Source organism: Carlito syrichta, unplaced genomic scaffold (genome assembly GCF_000164805.1).
Source record: "Carlito syrichta isolate Samal-C Ts95f unplaced genomic scaffold, Tarsius_syrichta-2.0.1 Scaffold315980, whole genome shotgun sequence".
NCBI lineage: Eukaryota > Metazoa > Chordata > Mammalia > Primates > Tarsiidae > Carlito > Carlito syrichta.
In genome coordinates this window covers 176,547-190,307 of record NW_007260076.1, presented here as the reverse complement: position 1 = coordinate 190,307, position 13,761 = coordinate 176,547, and the positions used below count along the sequence as shown (strand labels likewise).

The following is a 13,761-nucleotide window of genomic DNA, read 5'->3' as shown; positions in this document are numbered from 1 at the left end:
ACTCACCTCAGCCTCCCAAAGGCACGGGATTACAGGCTGAGCCACCGAGCCTGGCTTGACGCACAATTTGACTAATTTTTGCAGTGTTTTCATCAGTTCTGCTCATTACTGGTTGTGCTGACCTCTCTTCATCAGTGATGCTTTCTCTCCCTTCAGAAAAACACTTAATCCATCACTGCTGTTTTCTTCATGGCATTATCCCCATAAACCTGGACTAACATGTCCCTCACTTCACTTCCACTCTTGCCAAGTTTAACATGAAGCATAATGTTTGTTCATTGCTCTAATTCTTGCAACAGTGCACAAAATCTTGCAACAGCAATAATGAACGCCCCTCAACGAGATACTGCCACACGTCAACATGAACACAGCTGTGAGATGCTGATATACCAAGATTATGAAGCCTTACCAAGTTGTTTGTACAGTGCTGCTAACATAAGCGCATAGTAACAAGCTCATGAGCTTAATTGTCAGACCTCATATGTCTGTGAAAATCCGTTGAAAAGTTTGGGCATCTGGTTGCTTCTGGAAGCAGTGACTTCCTCATTTTGTGAAGAGGTGTAAAGCTCCCGGGTTAGGCAATGGATGGGTTGAATGAATCCCTAAACGTGGAGACAAATTGTCTACGTGCTCAAGTCAGGTGATACGTCAGAGCTTGGAGCCCAAGACACAGCTAGTGACATCTGTCAGTGCCTCGAAACAGCTTCTTTGGGAGTAGCCATTTAATAAACTTCCCCTAAAAAGTACCTTTCTGTGTGTGTAACACAAAGTTCATGCTTTTCTCCCAGAGACTGTTGCCGCTTTCCTGCGGGTCAGAAGTAATTGACACCCTTTGCCATCTGAAATACAGTCCAACCATATATCTATTCCTTTTACCCTCATCACGGCATTGCAGTAGCCTTCATAGATCCTTAGGCTCGGGAAAATCTTATTTTTCTTTTTTTTCCTCTTTGAATTTTTATTTTGAAATCGTGGGGTACAATTCAGGGTTAGTATACAGATGTTCTTTGTGCAGGTACCCTTATTGATGAGGTGTGTCCTCCCTTCCCCAGGTAGATATCCACTACCCACTACTGTCAATCCCAGCTCTCCCTGCCAACCCCCCCCCCCCCCCCCCCCCCACTGCCCACAATTTTCTGCTACTTTCAATCCCTTTCCTACAGTAATATGGTAGTTGGTCAAGGTCCACTTATGAGTGAGAACATGTGATACTCAGCTCTTTGTTTCTGTGAGAGATCACTCAGTATTCTAAACTCTAATTCCATCCAGGTTGCTGCGAAATTCATGATTTTGTTCTTCTTTATGACTGCGTAATATTCCATTGTATATATGTACCACATTTTTTTAATCCAGTCCTCTTTTGATGGGCAGCACAGTTGGTTCCATGTTCTTGCTATTGTGAACAATGCTGCTCTTATTTTAGATTCAAGGGGTTCATGTGAAGATGTGTGAAGGTATCTTGGATGATGGTGAGGTCTGGGCTTCTGTTAAGCACCCCCTCACTCCAGCTGTGAGCATGGTACCCGTTGGGTGGTCATACATCCTATTTTTTAACAAAGTTTGTGTTGTCCGCCTGCAGTCTTACCACTTTGCCTCTGCTTACCTTTCTTTCCTCCCTGTGCATCCATTACCATGCCGGTCATAGAGAGGGGTAGCAGATTCAGGGAAGCAGATCCCTATAAAAACAGGGAGACAAAGAGACCAGAAGGAGAGGTGTGGGAATTTCTTTTAAGCCATTCTTTCTCATGTCCACTGGATCACTGTGATGTCCTCTAGACCCTGTTAATGCATGGGGAGTATCGGACTCATGTTATCCGGTGTCTGTGGGGAGTGTGAGCCAGGCCTAGGAAGCAAGTCAGAGTGCAGCCCGCCTGGCAAACATTGCTCCAGGAACACGCCGGGACCCACTCACCGACCTCAGAGCAACTGCTGCTGCTCCCAGTCCTCCTTGTAAGCCCTTTAACTGGCCAGGATGAGGTCAGTGAGGTCCACGCTGGCCATGTTCCTCCACACTCGTGCTTCCTTCTGTATTGAGGTGTTTTGAGGATACATGGCTTCTTTCCAAGGCGTCTTATTTCCACACCTCCATCTGAGCTTCCCAACTTGCAGATGAAGCCCCCCTCTGACTACCTTGGTGACACCGGCATCAACCACGCTGAAGATCTCTTTCTGCCACCCACCCACCCCAAGAGCCATTTCAGACCTTACTGCCTCCGTTGGAACTGTTGACATTGTCTGAAAAGTCTTCTTTGCCCCTCCTCCACCTCCACCTGCCAGTTCCTGTTTCCTGGTTAATTTCTATTTATCCTGTAAGATGGAGCTCACTTATCCTGTCCTTTGGGAAACTCTCCCTGGATGCCTTCTCTCTGGGACTCACCCTGGTGTGTGTTCACCATTTGACTTTAAGCCCCTTGAGGGGAAGGAAGGTTTGCATCTCTGTATTCCGGAGGGCTACTTGACTTGGAATGTGCATCAATTGATGTCTGTTCAGCTAAACCCAACTCTTCCGTTTCAAACACGACTGCTTGTCAACAGGAGTGCGTATTGGTTGTTTTTTGGTTTTTTTTTTTATCACACTGAGAATGCTGATGAGGAGAAGAACTTTTCTGCCGCAAACTGATAAGAATCTCTGGGTGATTATTGGGGCCTGGGCTGTTTTGTTTTCTTTTGTTTTACTTAGATGGGCAGATTCAGAAATTAGTTTTTGTATCAGAATCATACCATTTTGAACCAGACAGAAACCAGGAAAAGCTTATGCAGTTTGTCCCGAGTCTTTCAGGCAGCAAGCAGTGGGGACATACCCCATGAAGTTCCTATAACATCTTGCTCTCCTCACTTTAAAAACATTCTCTGTGTGTTTGACATTTTAAAGGTAAGCAGTACCAAACATATTTTAAAATTCTGACATGGCTTGTAAGGCCAAATGCGACATTCCCTGGCATAATCATACCAGAGGGCCACATTATGCTCCTTCAGTTTCCTGACCAGAGTTGAACTGAGCATGTTGTCCCAGCCACATGATTCCAGAGAGGGGGACCAGTTTTGCTTGGGGCGTTTACAGTTGTACAATTTGTAATTTCCTCTAATCTATCATATTACCACGATCACGACTGAAATGCTTTTCAATGGTTAAACAGATTTTCATGCTTAAATAGGTTTCAAGTTCTGTGTTAAAACGCTGGTATTATACATTCTTGGGTGAAATGAGCAAGAATAGGAAAGTGACATTTTTGGAGGTGATACTACACAGAACAGTTCCAGAACTGTTTATGGTATTGTCTTATGCTTTTTAGAAATGTAATTTGGTGATTCACTTTTTTATTTCCCCCAGCAAGAACGTGTGTGTAATCTCTCCCCGATGTCAATGTTCTTTCCAGGTGACTTTCCAGATCACCCCTCCATGTCACAGTGAGAGGCATTATGAGCATCTGGGACGGTGCTGTAACAAATGTGAACCAGGTACATCTGCTTCTGAGCCACCTTCCATGGCTCCTCAAAAGTGGGTGAGGCCGGGTGCAGTGGCTACGCCTGTAATGCCAGCACTTTGGGAGGCCAAGGCTCACTTGAGCCCAGGAGTTCAAGACCAGCCTAGGCAGCATAGTGAAACCTCATCTCTACAACAAAAAAAAAAGAAAGAAAAAAAAGCCAGGAACAGTGACACATGCCTGTCGTCACTACTTGGGAGGCTGAGGTGGGAGGATTGCTTGAGCCTGGGAAGTTGAGACTACAGTAAGTTGTCATCGTGCCACTGCACTCCAGCCTGGGTGACGGGGTGAGATCCTGACTCAGAAAAATAATAATAATAATAACAAAAAACTTTTTTAAGTGGGCGAGCCTTTCATTGTTATTCTTTTCTGTCCTGCAAGATGAAAAAAAGAAATTGGATAGACTTTTTGTGGTAGTGGCAAGTGGTAATGTCTGTCACTCTGAAGACAAAAATCTTTCTCTCAATAGCTAAAATCACTTTAAAATAAAAATCAGTTTTAAACACTGGTACTTAATTTGTGCTGCAACACAGTTTTCAAAAAAACTATATCTTGGGATGACAAGGAAGTCTTTTATGATTCAGACTCCCAAAATGTGACGTGCAGCTCGTATTTAAAATCATTTTCACAGAAAGTTTGTTCTAGAGTAACCATACTGGAATTGTTGCTCCCGAAAACTACCTAGGCCCTTATTACACCTTCTCCCACATACCTGCTGAGGAGTCAAGGTGGACGGGCCACCACCTTTCCAAAGTTGTTCTGCCAGGAGTGTGGCCAACTATTTCGACAGCCCCAGTGAAATTCTCAGTCCGCTGCATCCTCCCTCTCTCACTGTTCTGGGCAGAGGAAGGAAGGGGAGAGGAAGGTGGGTTACCTTACAGCAAGATCTTTTGTTATAAGCTACAACTATACCTTGGATGTGCAGAACCAAGATACTGTGATTTCCAAGTCTGTGGTGGGGAGTGAGAGGGTGTGACTCTTGGTCAAAACCATGACGTACACAAGAAGAATTATGCAGAAAACCCGGGCTCGGTGGCTCAGCCTGTAATCCCACGCCTTTGGGAGGCTGAGGTGAGTGGATTGCCTGAGCCCGTGGGTTCGGGACCCGCCTGGGCAGTGAGGCCTCATCTCTACAATAAATCAAAAAATCAACCGGGCGTGGTAGTGCATGACTGTAGTTCCGGCTACTCGGAAGGCTGAGGTGGAAGGATCGCCAGAGCCCAGCAGGTCGAGGCTGTGGTGGCTGGGAGTGGCCACTGCACTCCAGTCTGGGCGACAGAGTGAGACTCCAACTCAAAAAAAAAAAAGAATTATACAGATGGAAGGCAGAGGGGAGTTTGGAAATGGGAGGGAGAAGGCAGTAATGAAATTCCTTTTGCTTAGCCCACTTTGCCCCTGAATGAATTCCAGGGAACCCCTTGTGTTCTCCAGGGTCCAGTTTAAAACCATAGTTCTACTTTGGGGTATAAAAGATGGTTGGTCTCTTACTCAGAAAAATTAAGAGACAAATGTGGGCCAAGTGTAGTAGCTCACATCTGTAATCCCATCGCTTTGGGAAGCCAAGGTGGGAGGATCGCTTGAGGCCAGGAGTTTGAGACCAGCCTAGGCAACATAACAAGACCCTGTCTCTACCAAAAATATTTTTAAAAGAGAGAGACTGCTGCGATCACAGACACAGCAAACCCAGGAGAGTTTATCTCAGATAGCCTGGGGTACCCCACTCACTCTGTTCTTGTGGTTATTGTCATCTTTGGGAGAACTTCCGGGGATCAAAGGCATGTCAGTTGGTCCAGTGGATTGGAGAATTTGCTGTTGTCATTTTGCTTTGTGTTGCTGTTGTTTTTTGATGGGTATGTTTTTTTCCCTTTCTGTTTTAAGGAAAGTACATGTCTTCTAAATGCACTACTACCTCTGACAGCATATGTCTGCCCTGTGGGCCAGACGAATACTTGGATACCTGGAATGAAGAAGATAAGTGCTTGCTACACAAAGTTTGTGATATAGGTGAGTCAGTCGTGTTAATGCATTAGTGGGAAGTGTGGAAACCTCAGTTTTTTTCCTCTGTATACACATTTTTAGATATAGCCAATGCTGTTTATTTTTTGGGGCACAGGAAAACTCTGTGGCCATGGACACCAAGAAAGATGCGTCCCTGAAGCCTTGTGTTAATTCTTCATTTAGCACATTTGTTCTAGAATATGTGTATGTTGTGGAATACATCATAGAGTCTACACAGTGTTCCCCCAAAGTATGTTGTGTCAATGAATTCTTCCCCAGTCCCTGGGAGGTCACCATACTTATCCCATTTTAAAGATGGAGAAACCGAGACTCAGACTGAATAACTTCTCCAAGGCTAACAGTTAAGAAGCAGGACTCAAAACCAGGTCCTGTGATTCTTAAGCCCTTTTCCTTAACCATATGTATACTTTTTTAACTCTACAGTTTGATATCCCTACCAGACTACCATAATTTTTTGCCTCAAAATTTTGTTTTCGGGATGGGAGTCTCACTGTGTTGCCCAGGCTATTCCTGAACTCCTGGGCTCAAGCACTTCGCCTGCTTCAGCCTCTCGAGTAGCTAAGGTTACAGATGTTTTTTAGATTATAGTTTACTGATAGGAATCAGGATCAAAATGTGTCTTTTAAATCTCTTAAGCGAGAGTTCCTTTCAGCTTATTTGTTGAAGAACCCACGGTGTTAGTCCCATGGTGCTTCCACAGTCTGGGTTTTGCCAGTGGCGTTCTCTTAGTGTCATTTAACATATTCTTCTGCCCCCTATATTTGCGGTAAATTGGTTGTCAGATCTAGAGGGCCGATCAGATTCTGGTTTGTTTTCTGGCAAAACTTCTTGGTATATAATATAGTCCATGTGTGTAATATGGGAATCCTGTAATAGCTGCTTATCCCTCTTTGTGATATTAGCAGCTGCTTATAGCCATGGTCTAGACCCATTTCCATCAGGGTCCGCAGAAAGCCCATGTTCTAATTCTTGAATTTCTTCTTCATGTATTAGCTGGCACGTTAAAAGTTTATGAAGAGAAACTTTCCTCACCAACTACGTATTGATACATAAAGTTACACGCATTTATGCTTCAGTGCAGTGTATACAGGAAGAGCAGAATAGATGCTCATAACTTTATCTATCACTGTTCAGAAGAATGACTTGATTCAATTGCTTTCTCCTGAGAATTTGTATTGCTTATAAACTCATGAATTTGGGTGTATTTGAGGTATTTCATCTCTTGCAGTTACTAGTTTTTGTGATGCTCAGTGCAATACAATCCCGGGCATCTTTAAGAGCTCCACTGCTTCCCTGGTCTATACTCCAGTCGGCCATTTCTCTAAGGATTCCTGAATGCTTTATTATATTATATTATTTTATTTATTTATTTGAGAGACAAGGTCTCCATATGCAACCCTGGCTGATTCTGAACTCCTGAGCTCAGGTGATTCTCCCCACTCAGCCTCCCAAATACTGGGATTATAGGTGTGAGCCACTGTGCCCGGTTCCTGATTGCTTTTAGTACATTTTATTTAGTAGCCTCAGTCTGGGCTCTAGGAAGACTCATTGGGACTGGATTGATCCTTGTTTACAGCGGTGTTTTTTGGTCTCCATTGGACAGAACTAGGAAATGAGTGAGGATTTTTTTAACACTATAATTTTTCTAATGTGCTAGAGATAGCTGGCCGATTCGGGCTGGAGACGGTAACATGGAAACTCCACTGAGCAGAAGCATCTGATCAAGTCTTATTTACTTCCCACTGCTTAGTAATGATCTTGACTCATGGTTGTCTCTTGGAAATAAAGACTCATTCTGTCTACTCCCAAAGTTGATTAAAACCCAAAACCTGGCACATTAAGATATCCTGAAAGATGTCAAAATTATTCATGACTACACCGGCTTACATTCACTTATATTTGAGTGGGACCCTGGGGAATATATAGAACTTTCCAGAGAAATGGCATGTGTGCATATACGTTGCCATGCATTGTATAAATGCTTCTGCATCTTGGCCTTGGGCTGCAGAGCTGACATGGGCCTTGGAGAGTGGTCATTGAAGGAAATGGGAATTTCTTGGGATTCACCAGGCTCAGGTCTAAAAGGGATGGAAATAGGAAATGTTCCTTTCTTGCTGGCTGTCAGTTGAGACAATGAAAGAGGGAGCAGGATTTTGGTTTGTTTGCTGCTTTTTCCTTGGAACTGCTGTAAGTATTCAGGAGTATAAGGTGCAAGGGCCATTTGGACAATCCAGATGTGCTGGAACCCTACAGGGGTACAGAGTATGATGTAAATAATATTAGTGTGGGGGAGCACCATGCACATAGGCACCGTTTATTCTCCTTACTCATATTAGCTATGTACTTTAAAGTCACCACAGACACTGAATCAGCAAATCTACAGCCATTGCTCCTGGGAGAAACACAGGGTCATGTTCCTGCACACCTCTAGTCACATTTTCATCGACTGATCAACGCATTGTGTCATTTTATGTGTGTTTCTGTTTATTTTTTATTTTTATTTTTTGAGTTGGCATCTCACTCCATCGCCCTCATCGCTGGAGTGGAGTGGCACATTCACGACCACCCAGTGTCGACCTACTGAACTCAGGCGATCCTTCCGTCTCAGTCTTCCAAGTTGCAGGAACTACAGGCATGAACCACAACGCCTGGCTAATTTTTTTAATTTATGGTAGAGATGAGGTCTCGCCAAGTTGCCCAGGCCGTTCTCAAACCCGTGGGCCCAGGCAGTCCCCTCACCTCCGCCTGCCAGAGTGCTGTGATTACAGGCTTGAGCTACTGCACCCAGTTTAAAGATACTTTATTTGATACATGTTGTTGATTCATGACCATGGCACTCTTGGCCAACAGTACTGCAGCTTGTGCTGTCTGGATGAAGTTTCTTTCACACGCTTCTTTTCTCCTGAAGGCATGCCACTGTCATCTTGCACTTAGGAACACTAGACAGTGCTTTAGCACATGCATGGGAGCTGTTTTAAACAGGGAAATCACCACCAAAAAGCACAAAAATGAGGAAAACATGGCACCAGAAAGACTGCAAAAAGGACACTTGTTTCAGTACACTGAAACAAGAAGGCAGAGCATCGCCTAGGCCAACCTCACCAGGACCCCAAGTGTGGAGTGACTCGAAACTTAAACAGTTCTGTGCATGTCACCGAGTGACTGCAAACGTGCCGAGAATATTGATATTGGGGTTACAAATAGATTTTATCAAGTGGGTGAATTGACACATATCAGTCTGCAAATAATGAGGATTGAGTGCTTGTGTGTGTGTTTAGTTTACAAGAGATCAATTCCCATGGACCTGCATTCCAGAAAATCTTCAGGGGACCAGGAGATTTGGGGTCTTAGGCGAGCATTTTGCAATGCATGTTATGAAAAAATAGATAACTGTGTTGTCCTGAGCATTTGAGGGGCGGTTAATTCCCCAGACATGTCATCAGACCCACCTCTAGATAAGTAGATAAGTACTTTCTCCAGCTATCTAACTACACAACGGCCCTGTTTTCTACTCTGGAACCCTTCAGTGTCTCGAGATGAATCCCAAATCTCCAGAAACCCTTACTCTCTTGGGTTCAATCTAGTGAGTGTTAAGAATATTCTTGACATTTGAATTTACTAAAAGTCAAGAGACTCTACACAATGTCTGACTATTCTGCATTAGCCAAAGCATTCATTGATCATAAATTTCCAGTCTTTATCTTCCTACTTCTGTGAAAACTGACTTTTAAAATATCCCGCAAGGCTGGGCACAGTGGCTCACGCCCGTAATCCCACCACTTTGGGAAACCAAGATGGGAAAATTTCTTAAGCCCAGGAGCTGGAGTCCAGCCTTGGCTGTATACTGAAACCACATCTCTATATAAAAAATCAAATTAGTTGGGCATGGTGGCACACGACTGTAGTCCTAGCGACTCTGGGAGGCTGAGGCCTAAGGATGGCTTGAGTCTAGGACGTTGAGGCCGCAGTGAGCTGTGATTGTGCCATCGCCCCCCAGTCCAAGTGCCAGAGTGAGATCCCGCCTGAGAAAACAAAAAAGCCCACAAAACTCTTCATTGTTAGAGAGAGAAAAAAACCTACTGGGACGTTCGGTGTCAGCACAGGAAGTGCGAAGAGGAACTTGGGAGTTCCTTAAACGGAGTGTCCTGGGTGATTCATTCTGTGAGCCAGGCGGGCGGCTGGAACTGCTCGTCTGAGCGGCTGGAGGCTGAGTGTGGGACAACGGCGGGACGCGGGCGCTGTGTCCGGGCCTCCTCGGTCTCCCGGGCCGCTGACTTGTCTCTTGTCTCCCGCAGGCAAGGCCCTGGTGGCCGCGGACGCCGGCAACCGCACCGTCCCTCGGCGCTGCGCCTGCATGGCCGGGTACCACTGGAGCCAGGACTGCGAGTGCTGTCGCCGCAACCGCGAGTGCGCGCCGGGCCTGGGCGCCCAGCACCCGTGTACGGGTTGGATGTGTGCGTGTGTCGGCTCTTCCTGGGCCATGCGCCTAAACCCGGGGCAAGGCGCGCTTTGAGGTTGAACAACGGGATCGTGATCGTCCCAGGGCGCCAGGTGGCACTGAAGGAACCGGGGGAGGGTGCCCTTTGATTTTCCGCCAGGTGTCGGCCAGACCTGGGAGTGAACCCCCCGCTTAGTTTCTTAGGGGATGTGAACAGCCCACTGTTCTGGCTATGTCCATTGCCCTGGGTGCTTCCATCTGGGAAAGCAGGGGTTGTCAGACTTAAAAAAAAAAAAAAATACGTTCACCCTCTTAGAAGAATTTTGTAGAAACCGTGCACCCCCTGGTACACGTTTTGGAGTTGACATCTAAAATTTTTCATTACAAATTTAAAGAGTTGCTGAGGACTTCCTTCCCAGGGAATTATAACTGCGGTAACACTTTTAAAAAATAATTCAGTGGACGCTAAGCACCTAGCAATTTGATATCCTCCATCGTTCATTTTTGAATGCACTCATTTAACTGTTGGAGATTTTACACACGTCCTTTCTCTCCTGTGATTCGTATCCAATCCACCTTATCACAGAATTTTTTACTAATACATTTTTATGCTTAGAGGGCTTTTACTAATCACCTTTTCTTACTCATTTACATTAAAAATATGCACCTCTTTGAAATCTTAATTTTTAAAAATGTACTGTGATTCAAGGTTCTCAGGGTTAAAAACATTTCTTCTGGACCGAGCTGTCACTACATTTATACTTACACAGTTGGTCAAAAATGAATGTTTTGTATTTTAATATAATCATAAAGTTTAAAAAAATTGAACTTAATAGTGAGTGGGATTGTTTTCCAATTGATGTATTTGTGGTTGAATATTTCTTATTGCTAAAAAGCAACAGGATTCAACATAAATTCTAGTCCCACTATTTGTTGTTATTTAAATGCTAAGAAACATATTCGCACAAATTATTAAATGGCTAAGAATGAAAACCTTTCGCTAAAGAATGTCCCCTGGTTCTTTCAGTACCTCTGGATTTATATGTTTAGGATCACATAGTGTTGTGACATCAGAAGCTATTTTTATATATAAAATTGAGAACTCAGTTATGTTCTTCAATTTTTGTTGAAAGTAAAGAAATAGAAATAGTATTTCTTTTTTTTCTTTCTTTCTTTCTTTTTAGTCTGCGTCTCACTCTGTCGCCCACCGCAGCCTTGATCTACTGGGCTCAGATGATCCTTCCACCTCGGTTTACCAAGTAGCTGGAACTACAGCAGCATGCCACCACACCTAGCTAATTTTTTGATCTCTACAAGAGATCAAAAAATTACTCTCTCTCTTCTACCTCCCAAAGTGCTGGGATTACAGGTGTGAGCGATAGCGCCCAGCTAAAAACAGAAATAATATTTCTTAAAATCATTTGCTTTCCCAACTTCTAGGAAGTATAACAAGGCAGTTTTTGAAGCAGTAGCAAATAATATGTATGCCTGTTAGTTGTTCACTTAGAGGCACCTAATTTTAACCCAGAATACTTAGGCTTGGGAGAATTAAGCTATTATTCATTTCAATTCATATTGGGGAAAATGTTCATCATAGAATCTCACTAGCACAGTCAGCCTTTGTTATCAAATGTAGTGACTGAGCCAGGCATGCTTTCTCTCTGAAAAAGTCTGATTTGATTTTTTTAATTATTAAAATGCATGTCCCTGGTGCATGTCAACGCCTTCTGAATTCTAAGACCAACAAGGCCCAGAGCCCTTGGTCAAGTCTGTGACCTGTATGACCCATCAGGATTTTTGCCTTTGGCCCATAGCCATGGTGCATTCTTTGACCACAGGGGAGATGGGAAGAGGTGGATGAATGAAACTTTCCCCTGCCCTACCTTGCCGTGTATTTGAGTTCAGAACAATTCAACTAGGTCCCCAATGCCCCATTTTTATTGCCCCCACTAATCGATAGGGAAAGACAGAACTGTGCTGAGAAGGTCTGAATGCAGGAGCCTTGACCTCAACAGTACTCAAACTTGTTACTTTGTTTGGCATCTGAGAGGTTTGGCACCACACAGATCCCGGGGTGGGTGAGAAGTTCCAGCTACTCGGAAGGCTGAGGCAGAAGGATTGCCGGAGCCCAGCAGGTCGAGGCTGCGGTGGCCGGGAACGGCCACTGCACTCCAGTCGGAGCAATAGAGTGAGAATCCGACTCAAAAAAAAAAAAAAAAGAAGAAGAAGTGTGCTTTCTTTTATAAAGTGGAAAAAGCGTGATTATGGAAGGGAGAAGGGATAGGAGAACCTACAGAATGCTCCTGGCGGGTATCGTTGTTAGATGGACAGCAGGTGCGTGGAAATTAATGGTGTTAACCCTTTGGGTGCCTTTTAGCCCCCGGGGACGTCTCTTTGTCCTTGAGGGCTTCTCACAACCTTTAAAAAAGCTGTTTGAATTAATGTGAATTATTAAGTATTAACTGGGTTTTTGTTAACATAGCTTCGAGGCAAATCAAATTGCCGGATCAAGGGGCCCAGTACTCTACTTATTGGGCCAAATTGCAAAAGTCAAGAATGCCCTTCCTACCTGATGTTGGACAAAGAAAATTAAATTCCTTATTTTAGTGTTTTGTGAAAGTAAATCACAGAAGTGCTACTAATTTGTGGTTTGGGCACCAGCCAGTGGCCTGATTATGGTATCACATGGTAGCCTGTGTTCTTCGTGGGATTTACCAAAGAGTCATTGTGTGCTGATTGTAGTAGAGGTAATAGACACAGGAAACCAAGACATTTCTTATTCTGACAACGTAGTTTATGAGGAATATGAGAGAGCTGAGACAGGCTTACTAACCAAGATCCTCTGTCCCACCACCATGTTTATAAATAAAGTTTTATCAGAACGCAGCCACTTCCACTTTTTAAAAAATATTGTCTATGACTGCTTTTATACTATGAGTAGTTGTAGCAGAGACTGTAAGGCCTGCAAAGCCTAAGATATTTATTGAATGGCCTTTTCCAGAAAATGTTTGATATCAACCCAAAGGTTCTTCTTCTTTTTTTTAATTGAGAAAACTTTCTTGACACTAGTATTTATACTGATGTAATTAAGTTCACCAGAGGGGAGCAGGACAGTAAGTTTTCCTTAAAAGCAATAATGACTCAGGCCTAACATCCCAGCGCTTTGGGAGGCTGAGGTGAGGGGATTGCCTGAGCCCACTGGTTCAAGAACAGCCTGGGCAACTTGGCGAGACCTCGTCTCTACAATAAATCAAAAAATTAGTCAGACATGGTAGTGCACGTCTGTAGTTCTGGCTACATGAAAGCCTGAGGCAGGAGGATCACCAGAGCCCAGCAGGTCAACGCTGGGGTGGCCATGAGCATGCCACCGTGCTCCAGCCTGGGTGACGGAGTGAGACTACAACTCAAAAAAAAAAAGAACAATAATGGGACCACCATTCCCTGCAGACAAAGGCTGGTGTAAGACATCAGCCAACAGATATATGAGAGCAGTAACAGCCAACAATCAGACTGGGAAACAAAGTATGGGTGACCAGGGCAGTGGCTCTGTCTGTTTGTTTTGCCTTGGAGTCTACCTCCATAGCCCAGAGCAAGCCTGTCCTGGAAATCAGATACTGGTGTTAGAGGCCTGACATTTAACATCAGTGGCCTTTCTGAGCACAGTTCTGTAACTCTCTGCTGGTGTCAGAAACTGTTCATGGTCCTGAGCCTGTAGGTGCCCAAACAATTAGACACAGGGCAGGGGTGCGGGAGCAAGGAGCAGAGAGGGGCACCTCCTCACTTCTGGTTCTGTGGAGCAATTTTCTGACCAATCTCTAA

General features: G+C 44.3%; 1 protein-coding gene across 1 annotated transcript in view; it reads left to right on the top strand.

Annotated features, from left to right (window-relative positions):
• TNFRSF11A (TNF receptor superfamily member 11a) overlaps window positions 1-13,761 on the top strand; it is a 95,950-nt gene that overhangs the window by 1,416 nt on the left and 80,773 nt on the right. The window contains exons 2-5 of the mRNA XM_021706756.1: window positions 3,156-3,272; window positions 3,378-3,459; window positions 5,364-5,489; window positions 9,800-9,943. Of these exons, the coding sequence (XP_021562431.1) occupies window positions 3,156-3,272; window positions 3,378-3,459; window positions 5,364-5,489; window positions 9,800-9,943 (469 nt within the window). The remainder of the gene's footprint in view (window positions 1-3,155; window positions 3,273-3,377; window positions 3,460-5,363; window positions 5,490-9,799; window positions 9,944-13,761) is intronic.